The sequence below is a fragment of the Cyprinodon tularosa genome, unplaced genomic scaffold, assembly GCF_016077235.1.
Source record: "Cyprinodon tularosa strain WSP-4 unplaced genomic scaffold, ASM1607723v1 ctg1348, whole genome shotgun sequence".
Classification (NCBI taxonomy): Eukaryota; Metazoa; Chordata; class Actinopteri; order Cyprinodontiformes; family Cyprinodontidae; genus Cyprinodon; species Cyprinodon tularosa.
In genome coordinates this window covers 20,611-44,136 of record NW_024038166.1, presented here as the reverse complement: position 1 = coordinate 44,136, position 23,526 = coordinate 20,611, and the positions used below count along the sequence as shown (strand labels likewise).

At 37.8% G+C, this 23,526-nt stretch overlaps 1 protein-coding gene across 3 annotated transcripts; it reads right to left on the bottom strand.

Annotated features, from left to right (window-relative positions):
- Positions 1-7,388: 7,388 nt before the first annotated feature.
- On the bottom strand, positions 7,389-22,521 carry ddx3xb (DEAD-box helicase 3 X-linked b). Of its 3 annotated transcripts, none has more exons than XM_038277797.1 (20): positions 22,187-22,521; positions 20,201-20,252; positions 19,236-19,283; positions 19,091-19,150; positions 18,156-18,341; positions 17,910-18,012; positions 17,716-17,829; positions 17,267-17,366; positions 17,032-17,167; positions 16,830-16,927; positions 14,780-14,878; positions 14,537-14,697; positions 14,302-14,446; positions 13,957-14,101; positions 13,446-13,496; positions 10,311-10,492; positions 10,104-10,221; positions 9,850-10,003; positions 9,610-9,734; positions 7,389-9,324 (listed from the first exon to the last, which is right to left on the bottom strand). In XM_038277797.1, exons 1-20 carry the CDS (start codon positions 22,229-22,231, stop codon positions 9,245-9,247), a joined length of 2,202 nt encoding a protein of 733 aa, XP_038133725.1. In that variant the 5' UTR covers positions 22,232-22,521; the 3' UTR covers positions 7,389-9,244. The 3 variants fall into 3 exon arrangements, with proteins under 3 accessions (XP_038133725.1, XP_038133727.1, XP_038133728.1); XM_038277799.1 differs by having other exon boundaries at positions 20,210-20,252; XM_038277800.1 differs by lacking the exon at positions 13,446-13,496.
- Positions 22,522-23,526: the final 1,005 nt, after the last annotated feature.

The following is a 23,526-nucleotide window of genomic DNA, read 5'->3' as shown; positions in this document are numbered from 1 at the left end:
AAAGGCTAGAGAGCCGTTAATGAAATTTCTTTTTGTTTACACTTCTGTATACAAAATGATAAAATAAATCCGTCCAAGTCTATTTGAACACCCTGCTATTTTGCAAGTTCTCCCACTTAGAAATCATGGAGGCGTCTGGAACTGTCATTGTAGGTGCATGTCCACTGTGAGACATAATCTAAAAAAAAAAAAAAAATCCATAAATATATAAATATTTTAAGCATTTGTATGAGACCGCTGGAAGAGGAGTACCATCCCAAGAACAGCATCCCTAATGTGAAGCATGGGGATGGTAGCATCATGCTTACGGGGTGTTTTTCTGCAGTTGACAGGGCAACTGCACTTTATTAGGAGAGGATGATCGGGGCCATGGATTGCAAGATTTTGGGAGACAAACCTTCATCCCTCAGAGCACTGAAGATGGATCGAGGCTGGGTCTTCCCACATGACAATGACCCGAAGCACACAGCCAGAAAAACCCAAGGCGTGGCTCTGGAAGAAGCAGATCAAGGTTCTGCCATGGCCTAGCCAGTCTCCAGACCTAAACCCAATAGAGAATCTTTGGAGGCAGCTCAAACTCTTGTTTCTCAGCAACAGCCCAGAAACCTGACTGATCTAAAAAGCTGTGTGGAGTGGGCCAAAATCACTCCTGCAGTACGTGTAAATCTGGTGAAAAACCTAAACAGGGGTCTCCAACGATTTCCAGGCCAAGGACCACCAAACTGATTGAAAGATGGAGTAGGGACCCCCTAATTATATAGTGTTATATCAAACTGGTCCTCTGGTGACTATTACAGATGGAGTGATGTAAAGAAAGTAATTTCTCCCTGGGATTATTAGAGTATTTCTGATCCGGATTCCTGGTTGATGGGACAGGTGTTGTGAATGAAATGGTGCCCAGCTTGAAAGAGCTCATGTGTGTCGCTGAATGTGTGTATTGATGATTAAAGACATCTGCCTCCATTTATCTGTTTACTACAGTGTGTTAAATTTATGTTAATGTGTATTTAAAAACATTTCAATTGGTGGAAAATTACAGGGGGAATATAAAAAATAAAATCAACCAAAGCTTTCGCGACCCCATGCAGCACCTCCATAGAGTTCACGTACCTCCCTGTTGAAGACCTACGACCTAGAGGAAACGTTTGACGTCTGTAATTACAAACAAAGGCTACTGTACCAGACACCGATTTTCTCAGGTGTTCACATACTATTTGCAGCTATAATCATACAAATAATAGTTTTAAAAAAACAAAACAAGTCATACAGTGTGATTTCTGGATATTGTTTTTTTTAGATCATGTCTCTCACAGTGGACATGCACCTACAAGGACAATTTCAGACCCCACCATGATTTCTAAGTCAGAGAACTTGCAAAATATTATGGTCTTCAAATACAGGTGCTGGTCATAAAATTAGAATATCATGAAAAAGTAGATTGATTTCAGTAATTCCATTTAAAAAGTGAAACTTGTATATTATATTCATACATTACATACAAACTCATATATTTCAGATGTTTATTTTGTTTAATTTTGATGATTACAAATGACAACAAATGAAAATCTCAAATTCATCATATCAGAAAATTAGAATATTGTGAAAAGGTTCAAAATTGATGGCCCCTGGTGCCACACTCTAATCAGCTAACTAACTCAAACCACCTGCAAAAGCCTTTAAATGGTCTTTCAGTCTAGTTCTATAGGCTACACAATCATGGGGAAGACTGCTGACTTGACAGTTGTCCAAAAGACGACCATCGACACCTTGCACAAGGAGGGCAAGACACAAAAGGTCATCGCTAAAGAGGCTGGCTGTTCACAGAGCTCAGTGTCCAAGCACATTAATAGAGAGGCGAAGGGAAGGAAAAGATGTGGTCGAAAAAAGTGTACAAGCAAGAGAGATAACCGCACCCTGGAGAGGATTGTGAAACAAAACCCATTCAAAAATGTGGGGGAGATTCACAAAGAGTGGACTGCAGCTGGAGTGAGTGCTTCAAGAACCACCACACACAGACGTATGAAAGACATGGGTTTCTGCTGTCGCATTCCTTGTGTCAAGCCACTCTTGAACCACAGACAGCGTCAGAAGCGTCTTGCCTGGGCTAAAGAGAAACAGGACTGGACTGCTGGTGAGTGGTCCAAAGTCATGTTCTCTGATGAAAGTAAATTTTGCATTTCCTTTGGAAATCAAGGTCCCAGAGTCTGGAGGAAAAGAAGGGAGGCACTTCATCCACGTTGCTTGAAGTCCAGTGTAAAGTTTCCACAGTCAGTGATGGTTTGGGGTGCCATGTCATCTGCTGGTGTTGGTCCATTGTGTTTTCTGAGGTCCAGGGTCAACGCAGCCACATACCAGGAAGTTTTAGAGCACTTCATGCTTCCTGCAGCTGACCAACTTTTTGGAGATGCAGATTTAATTTTCCAACAGGACTTGGCACCTGCACACAGTGCCAAAGCTACCAGTACCTGGTTGAAGGACCATGGTATCCCTGTTCTTAATTGGCCAGCAAACTCTCCTGACCTTAACCCCATAGAAAATCTATGGGGTATTGTGAAGAAGAAGATGCAATACACCAGACCCAACAATTCAGAAGAGCTAAAAGCCACTATTAGAGCAACCTGGGCTATCATAACACCTGAGCAGTGCCACAGACTGATCGACTCCATGCCACGCCGCATTGCTGCAGTAATACAGGCCAAAGGAGGCCCAACTAAATACTGAGTGCTGTACATGCTCATACTTTTCATGTTCATACTTTTCAGTTGGCCAACATTTCTATAAATCCTTTGTTTTTATTGGTCTTCCGTAATATTCTAATTTTCTGATATGATGAATTTGAGATTTTCATTTGTTGTCATTTGTAATCATCAAAATTAAACAAAATAAACATCTGAAATATATGAGTTTGTATGTAATGTATGAATATAATATACAAGTTTCACTTTTTAAATGGAATTACTGAAATCAATCTACTTTTTCATGATATTCTAATTTTATGACCAGCACCTGTACTTATTTTCCTTGCTGTAAGTCATATTTTCTCTTAAAACACATGTAACAGCAGAAAAAAATGACAAACACCGATCACATCTGCAAATCCAAACTTTTAATTGTGGTAAAATCAGAATAGTTGCACATTTTTTCTTTTCCTTTTCGTGCAGTGCTCTTCATGCACACTTCCTAAACTAATACATAAAGCAAATACTATCTACCAGGCTGGTGCTTCTGCTAGATCATGTAGAGCGGTCTGGCCAATCAGTAATGAAGACAGCACTGGACTCTTAAATCCACCCAGTAAAACACAATCATTCAAAAGCACGCCTCTACTTATTTAGATTGCAGTATTTTTAAACAGAGAAAGTCACCACAATATTGTTTCTGTGCAATTAGTTTGCTTAAAAAAAAAAAAAAAGCCAAATTTTTTCCTGACTGGCCAGAAACTCTCCTGTGACAGCATTAATGCACTGTTGCCTAAAAAAAATATGCAAATCACAACAACATAGCAATAGAACCACAGTCAATTCTGCGTGAGGGAGACTTTAAAGATGGCCACTTGCCAAACATTCACGAGGGTATTAACGAGAATGGAGAAAAAAAAAAGAACTTGAAGAGAATCTTGACCTTTTTCTTTTGTACTGCATGTTTATCGTTTTTTTATTTTATTTTTTTTACAAAATGGTATTTAATCATATTGTTTTTAATCCAAACCTTGGCATATTTGGAATTTATTCTAATCAGTTTGCCGATTGAAGATTTGATCCTAAAATTAGCAATGGAGCCTGTCACACAAACAGGTTTATGGACCATAAATATGACTTAATATAACCTGTGTGGGGCGTTTCACTTCATATGTCACGGTAACAATGCTTCACTTAAAGCGTTACTCAATTGAATCAACAATGGACAATATTGCAATTTTAAAGACCTTTTACTTGAAATTTTAGGTTTGAACAAACAGGCTTTGGTCAAGCCACCTTATAATCAATCCGACGTGAACCAACCGTGATAGCATTAAACTAAAACTTTGGTTTTAAGATGATCCTGTCAGAAACGGGGGATTCAAGAGGTACCTGAACGCCTCACAGGTTCCAGTTCTAAATATGAAAATAAAGTTATTTTGGCACTCTAAAAGAAAGCACAAATTAGCACTTCCTGTTACAGTGACATGAGTGAGAAGCTCCCACTCATTGCATTGTTTTACATTTAAAAAGCTCACACTACCCCAGAAAAATAGAGATTTTTTTTTTCACTCATACCAACGACATTTAACATTCAAGTGCCAGTGTTTTTGTTTACTGTCTTTTGGTCAAGTCACTTTGTAAAACATCAACTTTTGTATTAGGCTTATAAAAATAAACATATTGCCCCCAAAATGCTTGATAAATTACACAAACTAGCAGCTAAGACTCAAGGACTCTGCAAACGGTTGAATCCTACAGTTGCTGCTGACTAGAGCTCCACCTGGTCCCATTAAAATAAAATAATAAAAATAAAAACTGTTTTCTATCTGGAAGGATTGTTCCTTACCTCTCCTTGCTGTGCTACGCCGCAAATACCTTGTCGTAAAACCTCTCCAGAGGCATGAAGGACGAGTGCTACATAAGACTCAACGTAATCGAGCTTTAACAGCATTTTCTGCAAAACACTGTTAGGATTCAAAGTTATTTCACAACAGGGAGGCCTGCAGGCCCGCAGCAATGGGAGCATAGCACCATAAATTGTTCTTCATATCTTTAATAGCGTTCCTGCTAATAACTTAGCAAGCACAGAGTCATCAGCGTAAATGAGCATGTCAGGAACAAACGCGACTATCTGCTCCTTTAGGGCTGGGTATCCGCCACCAATATAAGGCATCAATGGGTTTTAGAAAAAAAATAAATAAAGTGCTGGTAAATAAAGGTTTTAGTCACAAAAAATACAGAATGTGCTTGAAATGATCTGTATGAATTCGCTATATCCGCATTTTACCAGCAAGTGGAAAAACATGGTTTTAGATTCTGCATAGGTACAGGTCAACAATAATTAAAAAAAAAAGTGTTGCAAAATGTTGCATTTTAAATATTAGCATGGTTGCAGTTGCAAACTAGCAAGCAACACTACAAGGATTTGCAGATCTTTTAAAGTGCTAAACGTGTTGCTAATAAAGCTGTAAATCATGAGAATCAGCCTTGTGCAACTGCAAATGGGACTATAATGCTGGGCAAATTGAGAATGACAAACATTCCTGAAGTAAAGCAGCTAAAAAAAAAAAAGCCAAGAATCTGTTTAAAATTAACAGTAATAACACAAAATGTTTACATTTTAGCAGCACCAGAATATATTTTGTCAGTTTGTGCCTGATTTGTATCTGAAAGAGCTTGTGCCGCAGACGGTGCAAACACCCTATAGTAATGAGTTAAAACCCTACTGGCGATGAAATTTATTAAACCCGATGAAATGGCAACACTAGCAAAACTATTTCCTTTATTAAAAAAAAAAAGACATCAAATAAAGCCCCCAGCCTTAAGGATGAGCTCTCTGAATGCCCCTCTGGTTGTTTAAATTATACCTTGAGGTAGTCGATCTGTGACATTCACATACAGATATCACATTTACACACCTAGTTTCAATATTTAGAGAGCAATAGTCTGGATTTCATGTCCAACTGAAAGCATACCCAGCCCTAAGCAATGTATGAATTAAGTAATTCAGTCATTACAAGGCACTATGCACATTTTGGAAATAGGTCAGTCCATTAGCACGCTAACTGCTAACAGTATTATTAATTAAATGTAGCATAAAAATCAAAAAGGGCTTTGAGTACATAATCTAAGCAAGCAAAAAAAAATTCACTTTGGTAGAAATTTGTGTCCAGCAGTGTTATCAAGGTTTTAAATCTGGGACACAGTGGTAGCTCGATTTATTTGGCAAAAACAACTAACAGTGCAATTTGTTCATAAAACGGACGTGCATTGCATATCGGACTTCTATTTGACAGGAGTGGCCTACAAATATTAAAGTAAACAATTTACCTTCCACCGCTTAGAATAATAGAAAAAAAATATATCAAAACATGCAGCTGCCAACAAAGTGCTTATTCCTTCATTGCCCCCTAGTGGTCAGTAGAAGGCACAGCATTTTCTAGAACTTGTACTGTACTCAATCAGGGAACGTGATTTAACTTTAACAATAACAACGAGAATAATACATAAGTAAAAGTGGCTGCTTGGGAGCAGTAGCCGCTTCGTATTCAAGTAACAAATGCTGACGGTATCCATATTTTAATGGTAAACGTAACGGTAACACAGCTCGCAACACGGTCAAAAACTGAAGTCGGTTGTTCCGATTTCAAACAGCTTAATAGTGGTTAGCCTCAGTGAGTCAAACCGATTTACGGATTTGAAGGATTGCCCTCAACTATGGTTGCTTTTTATCATCATGGAAGACACTGCTTTGAAGCTGGACAGCTGCACGGAGACATGACAGCCAAATGCGAGAATTTTTAAACTCAAGTTTGTCCTTCAAAGTTGATTGTCGTTAGCAACTGTTGTACCTTTACAGATTCTATCTCGGTGCTGGTTATTTGCTCACATCAAGCAGCTGTTCTATGAAGAAATTTAATATGGAGACTATCAACCATTGCTGCAAGAATCAAAAAACAAAAAAAAACCTGATGGGCTCTAATGATCCACATTTAAGTGTAGCTCATAAACCGATCACTCAGACTTTGAGGTGAATTTGTTTAACGAAGCGGAGAATGCACCTAAATTTCTGTTTTTGTTTTTTTGATAAAAGGCTATAAAGTGTAATGAGACAGTGGAGTGAGACAAAGCATCCCATAACAGCCGTCTTCTGTTCTTACCGGAAAACGCTTCATTTATAACAAAGCGAAATAGTTTCAGTTACACGTGTGACGGAACTGGAGCTAAAGAATAACTGGACAATTTCAATTAAAAGTCAAACAGAAGAAAAAAAATTTACAGGATTGGAAAATCGGGTATTTGTCACTAAAGCCTGCTTTAGATCTACATCAATCTGCTCAGCGTTTTTAACTCCTTGACCAAAAAAACAACAACACTCGCATATGTTTTATTGTCTTGGTCCGGCTTTGTTCGAGGCAGCAGGTTACTGAAGAAAGGATGTTATTGATCCCTGTCCACTGCCCACTGAACAAAGCTTCCCAGACATAGTCTGGTCCATGTTGAGTGATTCGTTTTGCACACTTCTAATCCTTCACATTTTTTTTTTTGTGGAAATTCCTCTTGATTTCAGCTATTTACATGGATTTGTTTTATTTAAATCAAGGAAAATAAGTTTGGATATCTTATGTGCAGAGTCGGCTTTGAGCTTTAGATTTATCTGCAAAGCCAAACAGGGCTTCCTAAGGATCAGAGCTTTTTTTCCCCTCCACACACTAGCACATTTTAGCGGCTCAGATTCATGAACCTGACCTTTTGTTAACTTCCTGCAATCAGTGGGTGAATAATTAGCAGCTGTATGTCTGTTCAGTGCCTCGACCAATTCAACATGTTGCAAACAAAAGGTAGCAACAAGATGGTGGAAAATCCTTATTAGGTTTAGTTTGCACAGAAAGTGGTTCTTGTACGTAGCTACAAGGTGCTCTGGAAATGAAGCATTACATCTTCAGGAAGCCCCAGTTGTCAGAGTACAAATTAGTAACTCCAACTTTTTACTTAGATTTTAAGGACTGAACAGAAAATAAACCAAAATTTAAATAAAAAAAAAGGAAAGATTTATTCTAAAGAAGATGTTTCATTAAACTCTCCAGGATAGAGTGAGCATGTTTTTCTTTAACTTACCTTTTAGAGTTGCAGGATAAAAACAACACAAAACAAAAAAAAGACTAAGGTTTGAGGAGGAAGTAGATTCGGTTTCCCATGAGCGTGGTGGCACTAAGAGTCGGGTAAAAAAGAAAATCTGTTTGGTACTTTAAATCTTGTCTGATGTACTGAAAAACTCCTGGACCGACTTTTATTCGCACACTTCAACCCTTTTACCAGGTGCAGTAACATGAAAGAGCATTTCTAATGCTGCAGTACCAGGTTTAGTCTGTAGGTGACAATTAGTGACACAGGCTGTGGGAAGCCGAGCTGCAGGCTCCAATTGGTGCTCTGGATTTAAACGAGATTTATTCCCCAAATCCTAAAACGAATAAGTTTAAACGACACAGAAATGTGTTTGCAGAGGTTATAAGTTTCAGGGAAATGCCTCATAAGACCTTTCTGGTTAATATTATCTCTAGAGGACATGAGGACTAAACCTTCCTCATTTGTTTTAGGTTGTTTTTTTGTATTTTTTTTTTGCCAAGGTTTGATTTACTTCAAGCCTAGTTTGGATTCATCCAAATGGGAGTGAAGAAGTGCGTGTTTAACCCCCACACTACATTAAATACAGTAACCTTTACACTATACTTGCAGCCAGTTAGATATTATCGTGAGAAAAGCAACATACATAGTTTAAATTCTTAAAGGCACAGTACAGAAACAAAAAGATTCTCTACATTGGTGGGAGTTGGAAGAAATGCAAGTTTTTTTCTGCCTTCAAGTGGGAAAAGATGGCGTTTCATGGCCTGGTTTGTCGTTTTGTCAGACACCAGTAATTCAATTATTGATGCTTTAAGTGAAAAAGAGCTAAAGGTTCTTTCTACTATTTAAATAAAGGAGAACAAAAAGTTCTTCAGTCTGAATTTCTGCAGAAATATTAGCTTTGCAGTCTCGCCCAGTTTTTTGGCCGTTGCTTTACGACACGGCCATGCATTTAATACAGTTACACAGGGAGCCTGTCTGACTGTGGTCAAATGGAGGGAAAAAAACAACCAAAATGCATGAAGCTAAAGGTCAGAAAAAGGATGTTACCCTGCCGACAAATGCCTGCAGATTTCCTATTTTTGGGGATTTGAAAAGATCTTTACTGGGAAGTCAGGATGTAACAACAAAAGAAGTCCAAGATCCTTTATAAAAAGTGGCCAACATTACGAGGATTGGGCAGAAAATTAGGAACGGAAACCTTTGTAGAGAAAAATGAAGATGGAAATCACAAGAGAAATCTAAAGCTACTAAGACGTGACTGACTGGGAATAGAAGGAGGGGCTATATAAATGAGTATAAATAGTTTAATCACATGCATGGAGGTTCCAGGGAATAATAGAGGTGACACGACGGATGGGATGGAGACGACATGGTTGGGGGAAATGATGGAGAGTTAAAGGGGGAAAGAAAGACGAGGTGAGGTGGAATGGAGACACCTAATTGCCCCACCAGTCCACTTGAGAATGTGAGTAATTTCCTCCATAGCCGTCGCTTGTGTAGAAGTTCCCAAAACCACCTGTGGATGTGAACAAATGGCTTAAATCACCACCGGTAATGAAAAATACATGATAAAATTCTCACTTCAAATCAAAACTTTTAGTAGAGGAAATACAAATCTTTTAAATATTAAATCAAACACAACCTCCTGTCTTCATCCACAGGTTCATTTACTTCCCTAACCCTAGAAAACGCCGGAAGTTTACATTTTGGATGGATGTATTAACCGTATTTTATTCGTTTTAAATACATTCAAATAACATTAACTATGCACTGCTTTCTGCAATCCTCCAACAGTCCTTACCTCCTCCAAAGCCACGGTTTCCTCCATGTCCTTGCTGGTTGCGTCCTCCTCGCCCCCCGAATCCCACGGCGCTGCCTCCAGCGGCTGTCTGTCTATAATCCCGAGCTCCAAAACCACCAGAGAACCTGGAGATGACATGAAATCCAGCATAAATTTGGACCCCCAAAACGGGAATTCTGATTTTTTTTTTTTTTTTTTTTAGATCTCAATATGGATAGTGAGAGGAAAGCTGATAAGCACCTCTTAGAGCGCCCCCTGCTGCTACTCTTGTGCTGGTGCTCATAAGCCAAGCTCTCCAGCCATGAGGGAACCTCCTGTTTAGCTTCTACCAGGATATCCAGCAGGTCCTTTGTGATGTTCCCGTTTTTGTCGTTAAAGAACGATGTGGCCAGGCCTGCAGAGAACCAGCGTAGCATAAAGACTCATTAACATTTGTTGTACTTAGGAGCTACTGTACATCATTCTATCGAGGAGTCAGAAAGGTGCTCACTAACCCAGGTTTCCGACTCGCCCCGTACGTCCGATACGATGGACGTACTCCTCTATGTCACTCGGAAGGTCAAAGTTAATGACGTGTTTCACGTTGGAGATGTCCAGACCTCGAGCTGCAACCTGAGGGACCAACATGACAAAAAAAAACATTACAACAGTCCTGCTGACTCGGCAGTCTCCCAAAAAAACTAAGTTTGTAGTTTACTGACCGCAGTTGCAACCAGAATGGGACACTTTCCCGATCTAAACTGGTTCAGTGCCTCCTCGCGGTCTCTCTGGGAGCGGTCGCCGTGAATGCTGGTGCAGGCGTACCCCTCCCGGTACAGGAAGTCCTCCAAGGCGTCTGCTCCTTTCTTGGTCTCCACAAAAACGAGGGTCAGGGAGTCCTTACCTGGTAAATAGAGACGGGACAACAAAAAAAAAAAAACAACAAAAAAACGCCTCAAGTTAAAATTAAAAACTTTTTTGTCTGACGCAATACGTAGCATAGACCTTAAAATACAACAGTATTGTGTAAACAGGAAATTGACACCAAGAAACTGATCATAGGAATCATGGAAACAATGGAGATGAAACAAAAAACATTAGGCAGTGATGTGCCGTTTTTTGCTAGTATTATGCCGATATGAGATCAAATGTTGAAACTTGAACAAACTAAATGTACACTGCAAAAAATTTATGAAAACGAGTAAAAATTTCTTAAAATTTGTCTATTTACCCTTAATTTGAGTGTAGCAATATACGATGCTCTGCCAATGGATTGAGAATTTTTACCCTTACAATTAGACTGCAGTTTTTTCTTATTTTAAATGTAAATTGTCTTATTCTACTGGCAACGTGTCTCGCTCATCTCCTCTATTCACGAAAAAAAAATATACAGAAAAAAATTACTTCCTTAGATTTACATTTTTTGCAGTGTTGTAGGAGTATGACATCACTAATGAGCCTTTTCTATAACAGGGGTCCAGCACATTGTCTTTTTCACATCTGAAATTCCCCAGACTTAAAAGCACTAGAGTTAGCATTTTTTAACCAATGGTATAGATAGAACGGTTCACTATGAATTTACGGTTGATGTTCTGCAAAACAGACTAAAAGCTACTGGAAGGATCCATGCACCAATAGCGGGCCAAAGAAAGAATAAAAATGGGTTAAAAGACAGATGAAAGAAAAGGGGACAGGGGATCAAAGCGCAGAGAATCAGATTGATGTTAAAGCAAAAGGTATACAAACTATGAGAGGACCAGAGAAAGAATGGGTATGGAAACATGTTGAATGGGCATTGTGGAATGAAATGTCATCCAACCGTACTATACATTTTTTTCCTAGGCTGATAATAAATTAAGGAACTAATTTCTTTGCTGTTGAAGCCATTTGCATTTTGACTTGTTGCCAAAAGTTTACTCAAAGAAGAGCATCAGAAAAGCTTCCACTGATTTCAATCTAGATTACAAAGTGGGATGTAAATATAACTTAATCATAGTGTTTTATGTAATAATTTTTTTTTCCTCTTTATGTTGTTATTACTTTATTTTTTTCGTTTTAATCATACTTGGTGTGTATTCCTCTCTTATAATCATACAACATAGCTTTTATATAACATTTTAGCCTTTTATTCATATAGAATGTTAGTTATCTATTTTCTATTTAAAAAAGTAATTTTTCTGTAACATTAATCCATTTTGCACTTCTATTTCAAATATCTAAAACCCTTTCGTTTGATGAAGTATTGATAAGGGTATCAATAAATACTGGTTGCTATGAAGTATTATAAAAGAAGTCTCAATAAATCCTCAATGGAAGCCATTCCTACTGGTGAACAGATGGAGGACCAACAGTTTGACAAAAACAAGGACAGTAAAGGGAAAGTTGACAGGGGTGTTTATGGGCAACTGCTTTCAGCTTTTAGATAAGATGATGCAGACTGATATCTGGAAATAAATTTACAATAATTATATTGTTCCAAATGACTCTGAACTAAGTTTCAACATTATCCTGTTTGGTTGTGTAGGAACCCTGCAATAAAACAGTCCCACAGGTGGTGTGATACATGCAGGCTTTCTGGGAGAGACGGAGCACATTAAACAATATATACACAGGAAAAATAAAATAAAAGATGCGTTGCAGCTTAAAATAAAGCAGTAGTTTTCATGCTTGAACGTTTAAAGCTATTGATGGCCAGACTTGTTCGAGGTGTCATTACACCCCATAGGTTCTCTGCTATTGTGACTTGTTTCACACCCGCTTAGTGGCAACGAATGACCAGGAGTCCAACATGACCAGATTCTCTCCAACATGAAGCTACCACAGACACTGTGGCCGTTTCTCAATTCACAAGAATGTGAGTATGGAATTGTGTCCTTGAGAGGAATATAGGAAAGTATGGCCTTGGGGACAACGGGAGAATGCAGCATAAATCTAGGACAATTTGAACAGAAGCGTACTGATGACATCACCACACGCTCGGCTCATCTGGAGCTGCATTTCACCTCCTGTCACTAATAGGCTTTAGATAAATTCTTACTTTTTTTTTTCATTTAGTGGAGTAATAATTAACCCAGTCTGATAAACACAAATCAAATTAATATTTTGCCAAATAAGACCAAAAAAATAATAGAATATTTGCAATATGAGGCAGCGGTCCATCACACACAGCTATGCCAAGAGAGGGCTGCTGCAGACAGGCTAATGTTAGCCCTGGCTGCGGTTACCCTCGGAGCTCCGCTGGTTGCGTGGGTCCTCTCGACTTCTTTTTTATTATTTTTTTTTTATTATTACGCATTAAATCAATAAATGGGCCATATAGTGAACCTTAAAAGTATAATGTTCTCGCCTCAAATGATCTTAAAACTTAACTTTTATTGAAAAACAGCAACAGAAAAGAGAACTTTTAATTCAATACTCTGAGCTCTGTGAGCGCCCCATTGAAAGCTGCTGCTACCGCAGTGCATGCTGGGACAGCTGCCAATCTCAAGAACGGAGAAGTCTGCTCTGATGCATGCTGGGTAAAGAGGGAGGGGTGAGAACAAAATCCGGGGACTTTGTCCGTTCTCGGTCTTCTTGTGAATTGGAACAGTACTCGGGCTGAGGCTGATGAGGTTTTTCCGACCACACGACGACGCACAAGCACACATATTGAGAAACGGCCTGTGTGTATAGATGCCACAACATCTTTAAAGTAAAAACAGGCTTGTGCAGTTCAGATTAACTGATACACAAAGCCTAAATTAAATGAAATGATACTTAATCCACAAAAAAAGCGAAAAAACAAAAACACATGAAGTCAAGCAAACTTATCCAACATATGAAATGAGAGATTTATATGTCTTAGGTGTAAATCTTACCAGGTTTCTCTACGTTGTCTCCAGTATTGTCCTGTACCTCGTTGGGGATGACTTGGGATAAAACCACATCAAAGTTTTATAACTAATATTCCTAAACTGGTATTTAATGCCTCTACAGCACTAAATGACATAACCTGAACAGCAACAAAGCCAACTGATTAAACATTTTAAATCAAATTCAACCCATCCGTCACCAGTGCTACCCAAGAATTAATATTTCCACTTTTAGAGATATTACAAAGGAAGAACATGAGTAAAACAGCGTAAACAGTAAAAGTCGCGCTGGTTTGCCAAGACGAGACGGGTAACAATGCGATGAATGAGATGGGGATAACATCATACAGCACCACTGCAGAAAGACAGAACTGGCTTTGCACGGATGCAGAACGCTACAGTAAAACGGATCCGTTTTAAAAGGCTGCGGTGAATTTAAAAAGGTTAAGAGGTTCTGCACCTCTAGTGAGCAGAAAATCCTGCTACATCCACTGAATTATATTCATGTTAAACTAACCTGTAGCGCTGAGCAGGTCAAGGAGGAAAGATCTCTTATCGCTCTCTTCCACCCACACAACTTTCTGTGTGATGTTCTCTGAGGTGGAACCCACTCTGCCCACAGCCAGGAAGATGTAATCCTCCAGAAAATCCCTTGCTAGAACCTGCAGGTGAAGCAAAAAATGTTATTCCCCTGCTTCAACTTAAAAAAAAAGTAGAAAAAGAAAAAAGTTTCCTGCCAAGTTGCTGTCCTGAGGCGAACCAACCCCTGATTCAGCGAGTCAGATCTGGCAGCCGTTCAGAAGCTGGCAGAGAAAATCATGTCTGAGGCTAAATGGAGAAACTGGAGTGACAACAAACGCACCTGGATCTCTTTAGGAAACGTAGCGCTGAACATCAAGGTCTGTCTGATGCCTTTGTGTGGCATGGTGTCCTGTTCCACAATGCGTCTTATCTGGGGCTCAAAGCCCATGTCCAGCATGCGATCTGCTTCATCCAGGACCAGATAGCTGAAGAAAAAAAAAAAAAAAAACACTTGAGTCTTTAAAGCATCTAGAATGCATTTCATATCGTACTTCTTCCTTTTGGCTCCATCTTACTTGCAGTAGTCTAATCCAATCTTGCCTCTCTCCATCATATCGACAAGTCTACCAGGTGTTGCTACCAGTAGGTGGCAGCCTCTCTCCAGGTCTCTAATCTGCTGGCCAATATCCGCTCCTCCATACACCACGCAGGGACGCACTCTGGAGCGGTAGGAAAACTGAAAAAAAAAATATATATATATAAATGCATCATCTCCATTCGCTGCCTCACTAATCTGTGCGCATGGTTTCCCCACATACCTTCCTGGCTTCGTCGTATATTTGCAGCGCCAGTTCTCTGGTAGGAGCCAGAACCAGTGCGATGGGGTACTGCTTACGTCGGCCATATTTTCCATTGTCCTGCAACAGAACTCAAGCATTAGGGTTTTCCAACAGGGAGCAGCCATGTGGGGTTTTTTTTTAGCTCAGAGCACAGCTCAGAAAATTCACTCATCTACAGGAATTCCATTCACTGGGAGCTTTTAACTAGGCATTTGTTTTAATTTAATTGCCAAAATTTTTTTTAAATTAATTAAAAGTTTAAATTGTCACTAAATCTATAACATACAATCCAATTATAGCCTGGGTGCCAGTCAGAACTTAGTCCCGCCCACAAGGTTTGAGTTCGGGGAAGTTCGGTCTGGCTCTGCTCCATAGTAGCGCGAGTATTATCGCCCACTGTCAGGCGATCCAATCAAATTGTCAGGGCGGGCTTTATACGATGATGGAAAGATGATCAAGAGTAACGTAATCAACCACGTGACCAAAGCGCGCTAGGGTGACAACAATAATGGCCGCCGCTGCAGAGTTTGGGTGTGTAGATTCTGCTATTAGGTCTGTTCTAGAAGATATCGACAGCAAATTAATTTTAAAAGAGGAACAGAGAAACGCGATCAAGGCTCATCTTCTTATTCTAGGCGTGAAACTGCACGCTTTGATTTTTGTTGACAACAACTATGCCTCGCTTAACATACGTCACGCACTCCGTTGCTCTTATTGGTTGTAGGTCTATCCAATTGAGTGCAGAGGCATTTTTTTTCCTGGTTCGTTCGAAACACGCCCCATAATCACAGCTCCATGGAGCAGTATCAGACTCATATTCTGACTAGAATTGAGTCGGACTACGTCAGGCTAATCCAATTATGGAATCAAAATGCTTTTGTATAGACTTATGTTTCAGGAAATGACTAACAATCTGTATTTAGCAAGATAAACTGAAGGAATCCTGCTGATATAACTTAAGTGGCAATGAAACAGTTTAACCTTAATTCACATGATTGTGTCCAACTGTTATCAATAATATTACAAAGTGAAAAATATAAACGTAAAAGAAAAAAAAAAAAAAAAAAAAAACTTAGCATTGTTTTATAATTCTTTTGGAAAGGACACCACCGAGATGCAGTACTCCAGGCGATGGGGTCACAGAGTTAGTCGATGCTTTACCTAGCTGTTTAATACACTGGATATACCTGCGATCCATCACAACCGTAAAACGCTTAAGAAATTTGTTATGATGGAAGAAGTAGCTGAAAGGACACTGAAGGAGGCAGCTCCTCCTCAGCTATCAAGAACTTTATGTAGCCTGTTAAGCCACAGGCTAAAAAAAAAAAAAGTCAGAACATAAGATTTCAAATGACAGAAATGTGTCAGCTGAAAATCTTCCAGATATAATTTATACTGCAGACACAACTGGAAGCCAAAATATCCTTTTATTTTAGATTCTAATAGTTTCTTTTATATTGATGGATACCAATGCTGCATTGCAATTGATCAGTTACATCAGTAATATTTGAGCTTAAATAGAAGAATTAGCATTTGACAGTTTCTAATTTCTTCATTTTGGTAGATAAAATATTAAAAGCAGAGGATTTATAATTTTTCAATCAATTTTTCTAATAGATTCTTTTACACTTATAAAATATATACCATATGATTTTTTTTTATCCATCCCTTCTGGTAGAAGACCTTAAGGGCAACAAAATTCAAGTGGTGAAACCTGCTTGTAGAATATTTTTTCACAATGAAAACATGATGGGATTGCAGCTAGTGGTGTCACAGTCAGCTAGTTTATCAGTTAGAAAATTATATCTAAGAACTAAAAGTGATAAACTGGTGTCACTTTGAGCTAGAAAAAAATAATCCGGGTTTTCTAAAAAATTAAATCTTCATAAACAAAAAAAAAAATAATCTGATTGATCAATGAATCACTTAGTAGCAACTATAGACTCACATTAATTTGCAATCAGTCACACAATTTAAAGAATGTTCTGAAAATAATCTGCCACAGAATATGGGATTCTATGTTCTTCACCTGTCCTGAGGCTTTGGCAGCATTCAGAGCCTCTCCTGGTCCATCTGTGTAGATCTGGCTGAGAATGGGAAGCAGGAACGCCGCCGTCTTTCCAGATCCTGACAACATACAGTCAAACTCTTCAGTCACGTGAAGTGGGACGCAGCCATCTCAATACAACACATAGATATTTTTTTAGATCGACACTTTATTTTGTCATTACCCGTCTGTGCGCAGGCCATCAGGTCTCTCTTGGACTTCACTATTGGAATGGCATATTTCTGTACAGGAGTTGGTCTGGTGTAGCGGGTCAGAGCAATGTTGCCCATCACTATCTCCCCCATGTCGACATCTTGGAACTATTAAGGCATAAAAACCAAAGATTTACACAGAAATCAAGATTTTGAGAGTTCATATTTAATGTTTCATCAGATTTTATTTAAATAGAAGCAGCTTACACTCTCGATGTGATGAGGGCTGTTTTGTCCTGTAGCCTCGACGGGAATGTCATCGTATTTCTCAAAGTTGATCCCAGTGTTGCTGCCGGAGAACAGCTCGCTGCAGAGACGAGCAACAGCACAGCCTGAGGTTTGACGTTTATATCTTACAGGCTATTATTTACCATCTCAGAGTGCCTTGTATTATACCACCACACCAAAGGTGATGCCTTTTATATATTTACGTATAATTAAAGGAGCTGTGATCATCACAACAGGTGATTGTTAAACACATGGACGGCAATTTATATTTATTTCTAATGAAAAGCTTCCAATTCGATCCATTTCTTTAACTCTAGTCAAATAGAAATGATTTAGTACTCATTTGAAGTAAATGTGCTCCCTCTTCCTGACTTTGATGACCAGGAACAGGCCACCAACAGGAAGTGGAAGCAGTCCAGCAGACTCACTGTTCAAGGCGCTCGTTGCGCGGCATTGGCTTGGACCAGTCTCCATCATCCCTTGCCTCTTCCACCCAGCGACTGTTTCCTCCTCCGCCGCCACCAAATCCGCCGTGATCAAACCTGAGAACCGCAGACATGTTAGGAGATTCAACTTTTTTCTCTTTTCTAAAGCTGATTTAAGAAGCAGTTGCAGGGCCTACCTTCCTCGGTTGGCGTTGCCTCTGTCGTTGAAGAATGCAGACTTTCCTCGGTTGTTGCCAAAGCTGCTATAAGCCTCTTTGGTTGGGTTCCAGCCAGTAGCATCTAATAAAAAAAAAATGTACAAAAATCATACTAAACTATAAGCAACATTTCAAATGTGCTTCAATAAAAGAATCAAATTAAAGAGAATTTTTCACAAGGCACAAGAAAACCAATAACTGCACTACCTTCATCATGATACCCACCAAAGCTTATGGGCTGAGCTGGGTTGATGGGGTTGAATGAGCCCCCCCTGTTACCGCGGAAACTGCCTCCGGCAACACCGCCGCGACCCCGCTCCATACGTGGCGGACCGCGGTTAAAGGAGTTGCCAGCCATGCGGTTGTCGTGGTAGCCGTTGACAAAGTTGTTGCGCCCTGCATCCCACCCATCTGAGAGAATGAGTAGATTTACATTTCATTCCAGGATTTGAAGAAAAACACTAAAACTTGTCAACATCAAACTATTTGTAGTAGGGTTGCACCGACTGATCAGCCGATACTTTGATAAGAAACCGATCTCTTCCACAGATCTCATCTACCTCTGCAAAGGTCTGAAAATTGATGCTCTAAACTTTGATTTATACCCGAGAGCACTAATTTCAGAAGTTTTTATCGTTTCACAGGTACTGATTTATGCCTTTTAGCAAGATAAGAATGAAATACTTAAGGGGATTTATGATCTTATGACAATTGAACACCAAGTCAAATTCCTTGTAAGTGCAAACCTACTTGGCATTAAACTTTATTCTGATTCTAACAGCCCATTTAATTAACTCTATTAAGTAGAGCAAAGTATTTAAGGGTGAAATGTATCACCCATTTCCTTTAAAAATTAAATGAATATAAAATAAAAAAATAAAATCACTAATTTAACTTTCAGTTTATATTTGCAAGCTGTTCAAACTTTTTTTTTTTAACTGATATCACCATTTTGTTTTTCAGTCCTCCCTTCCGTCTCCAAAATACTCAGAGGAAACCGTGTTTTGTTGCATAAATATAAAACCAATCAAGTGTTCTCTGCTCTCTGAATTTAGATATTGGGATTTTAGATGTTTTCTAGCCTCTCTGCTTATTGCAAAAATAAGATCAAAGAGAAAGCTGAATGAATCTAAGTGTGGTAAATGTTCAGAGTTACTTACAGTTTGCTGCAGGCGCTATGGTGTAGCCCCCTGGTCGGCCAGCAGCAAAGGCATTTCCCACTACACAGGACAAACAGATGATTTTTAACACACTCGTTTTTTTTCGTTTTTTTTTTTCATTTTTACACTCCTAGACTATTCCCACCATTTTTAGATGCATCCTTGTTTCGTAAATGTGGAGGAATGTATCGCCCTGTAGCAAGAAAAGTAAGAAAACATTATTTATGAACGCACTCCAGGCAACAATAAAAAAAAAACCTCTTTTAGATAAAGACTACATAAAATGTTTTACACATTGCTAACTTGTCAGGCTTGTAATAAAGGAAAGAAGATCAAATAATTTCCGAGCTTCTTCCAGCTTTAATGGGACTTTTTACCTGTAAAACTTGACTGCAAAATATAAATAAACACTAAAGCGGCTTCGAAGAGGATTGCTGGCCTTACAATAAACTAAGGTATGTTGAAAATTGATAACCCCCCAATCAAACTCATGATAAATACATAAGCATTTCTGCTACTAACTAAAAATGTTTAATTGCATGATATCCTGATATTGGGCTGTTGAAGCACAGTATAAATCAAGAGAAGTTGATAAAGGAGGCATAATAGGCTCCACGGAACATTATACTTCTTATAATCTGTTAGATTAGGAGCAATTGTTGCAACAATCAGCAAAATATCAATGTTGCTCGAGTTGAATTGCACTAGTTGTAGAAAAATTAGCTAAATTATTTTCCACCTTTTTAATATTGCCTACATTTCCAAAATGAGGCATTTTGCCTTAAATAACTGCAACATATAACAGTATGTGACACTTCATCAATACCAAATCTCCTTTTCTCTGAAAACAGTTTAAAGTTTAGGGAAAAAAAAAATAAAAATCACATTTCTTAACTAAATGTTTATGGAAAGTTAAGGCAAATTTAAAACATTTAAGGTTAGAACTTTAAACATTTGAATGAATGTGCATATCAGCACCTTGACTGTACCTGGATTATGAAATGAACATAAAATAAAGTCAACCTTTGGTAAGGACTTAATTTCACAGTTCATTCATGCAAATGTAAATAAAAAGCACAGCATGTTAGCAGAAACATGTGTACTGCTTACTATTAGTACCTCCGCCTTGTCCATCCGGAGCACTCAAGTCTAGGACAGCGAGCTGGAGGACAAAAACAGAAACAAATAGGTTTGTTAATACAAATAAAATTTAATTTGACTTTTAGACACTGCAATTGTAATTCAACCAACAAAAATTCAATTAATTTCTTCATCAATTCATCACCCTACTTAAACTATAATTATTTGCTTTGTCCAGAAAAAAAAAAAAAAAAAAAAGTGTTCACCAATACTAATGCATTTTAAAACGAAGGTTCATACAAACTAATTACTAAATGCATCTTCCTTTTAATCTGATAATCATCTGCTTGAAGGAAAGTTAGTTATGTCTAATAAATTTTTTTTTTCTTTTTTTTTTTTTCTTTTAATCTCTGTAGCACTTTGAGATTAATTTGTAGTTTTAATTGTTGGTTTCACTTGTTGGTTTTTGGTGCCGCTCGGTGTAGGATGTATTGCTGTAAGCCCTACAGTTTGTTCTTTGTTTTTATTATTACTATTGTTATTATTTTTGTCTTTGTTTTTTCTTTTCTTTTTCTTTTGGTCTCTGTAGCACTTTGAGATTTCTTTGAAATGTAAGGTGCGTTACAAATAAAATCTATTATTATTATTATTATTATTAAATACTATGCAGTATCAATATAACTTATTTCGGGTTAATCAGGGGATAGGGGTATTAAATTTGGCAATATTAAACAGGCTCAAACAAGTTTACAGTAAAGCATTCGTGGTATAGAATCCTCAAAATCAAAGTATGAAAATCTAATTATAAACGTATAATTAAATAAATGTAATGAAATCTTCTGATTATTTGGCCCACAACTCAGTAAAACACATCAACTGCCAAAAACAAAACTGATACTTAAATTAGCATCCTTGAACAAACTGGAAGTGAGCAATTATGAAATGAGTTGGTGCATGCAGGATTGTTTATGTTATATAATTAGTTCATCAGTTTGAGCTGGTTTACTAACATGAATGAAATCTAATGTAAAACAAATATGTAAAATGGCTTCTTTGTTAGTGGGAAAGTTTTGCAAGCAAATTTCAGAAATTTAGTCCAATCTGAATTTTATAAATTCCTACTTTTCAAAAACACTAAAAGAGATGTAAAGCATATTATATATTTTTACCAGCTTTACAATAATAAAACTAAATCTGAATGTTTTGAAAACCATTTCTTGATTGAGCCACAGATGAAAAACAAAAACATCTCAGGTTAGTATTTTTTTTTTCCTGTTCATTTGCTTTTGCAAAACGGATATTCTGAACAAATCGTTCTCAATGCAGCTTTGAGTTATTTTGCATTTATCTAAGAGTTGAAAATGTGCATAGCCGTTACAAAAAACACAGCGAAGGCATTTTATAATCCAAATATAATTGAAGTACACGCAGTACTTTTCTGTTGCTATCCAAACTGCCTGACCAGACAGCTACGTTTTTGATGACGCAGAAGAAATTTAGTGAACGGGTAAATGCCATCAACACTAAGATGGTTATACTTTTCATAGCAGGGGATTTTAGCGTGCAAAACACGCACAGTTACTGTGCAAGTCTTAAATTGGCACCATTTCCCCCACCTCCATTTTATCGAAGTGTTAAAAGCTGCAAGACAAAACGCAGTGAGCATAATAGTTCAGAGGTGCGTTACATATGCTCAACACGGAGAAGCTGGCGGGGCTTAGCTGATGTTTACTTAGCAATAATATCACTAAAAAGACACAATAACCGACACTGATATTTTGTATTCATGTAAAGAAATTGATTTGTAAAACGTAAAAAGATATAGTATATTTTAAATAAAAACGGTGTTAAATTATCCGCGCGGAGACAGTTACGGGTGTATGATTCAAACGCACCCCGAGCTACCTAGCCTAATAGCATCTTGCTAAAAGTACCAGGCTAGCCGGCAAGCTAATGTTTATCCCCGTTGCTGTCCCACTTTCAAAGCTTCTGACACAGCAAACTGACACTGCTTACCTGCTGCTCTAGACCGTGGGCATTTTCGACGGCCACATGACTCATAACTATTGAATATGGAGGAAAAATGTTGGCGTTGAAAGAAGGACCTCTTTGTTTGCCGGGTTTTAATGTTTTGTTTTGGCTTCTTTGCCTCTAGCCTGTTTCTATGGTTTCGGCTAATTGACAGTTATTTCATATGCTTAGCGTTTCTATTTAATTCTGCAAAAATAAGCTGGTGCCGAATTTAAAGGGATTGAAAAAATGCTTCGATTTGGCTGTAAAGGATTGATAGTTGATGCAACCCAGCTGCGTCGGTTTGTTCTTCAGCTGAGGCAGAGAAGAAACAATCCCGAGTTTGTCAAGCTAGCACCGTTAATCCAACCAAACACATCCGGTATTTCCAAAATAAAATACCGTAGGCCTTAAAACAAATTTCTTGTATAAAAAAAGGCAAATGATAAATATGCACGTACAACTCTCACTTCATTATATTTCTTAATTAACAAAAATATTCTTTAATTAATAGATATATATTTAGTTTTGTTTACCAACTTCCAACTTCCTCACTTATAATCAGTATACACAATTTCTGACTTGACAGACGCCTCCAAGGTATTATTTTCTAGAAATCGCGAGATTTTTGTTGCGCTTTCCCGCGATACTAGCCTTAAATTGAGAATAGTAAGGAAAAATGCAGGGATGGGTTGATTTATTAAATTTTATACGTTTTTGGGGTATATTTTAAGCAAGATTTTATTGAAGATAATTGTATCCGCTTTTAAAATATTAATATTTTAAAACTAAAAACCACTACAATGATTTACTAAAACTGTATCAGGCTTTTAACTGTAAAATTGGCACTTTTCTATTTCTTACAAGCTAAAGCCAGAATCAAGCCTTCACTCTTAGTCTTAATCTGTTTAGCCTTATCATGCTCTGTTGGACATTGCAAAAAGAATTATATTATATAGTTATATATTATGATACTAAATATATATTTAATAGCTCTCAAATGTCATTTTTACAGCATTTAACAAATAGATAATTTTAAATCACACATTAAATGTGTTTTTGGCTCTTGGAATTATGCATATAACAAGATATTTAATGACATCTGAATGTACTGTAATCTATTACAGTACAAACTTAATGTAACAGCCTTAGTAAACCTTGTTTCGCAATAATTTTTCTGCAAATTATTAGCAACCTCCAAGATATTCTTAGAAATAATTTGTTTAAGAATATTTCAAACCATGACCATTTTCTATTAGTCTGACCTTTCCGTACAATGATTTTTGAACTTGGTTAAAAAATATCCCGAAGAATCAAATCAGGTAGTTATTTAGTTAGATTAGACT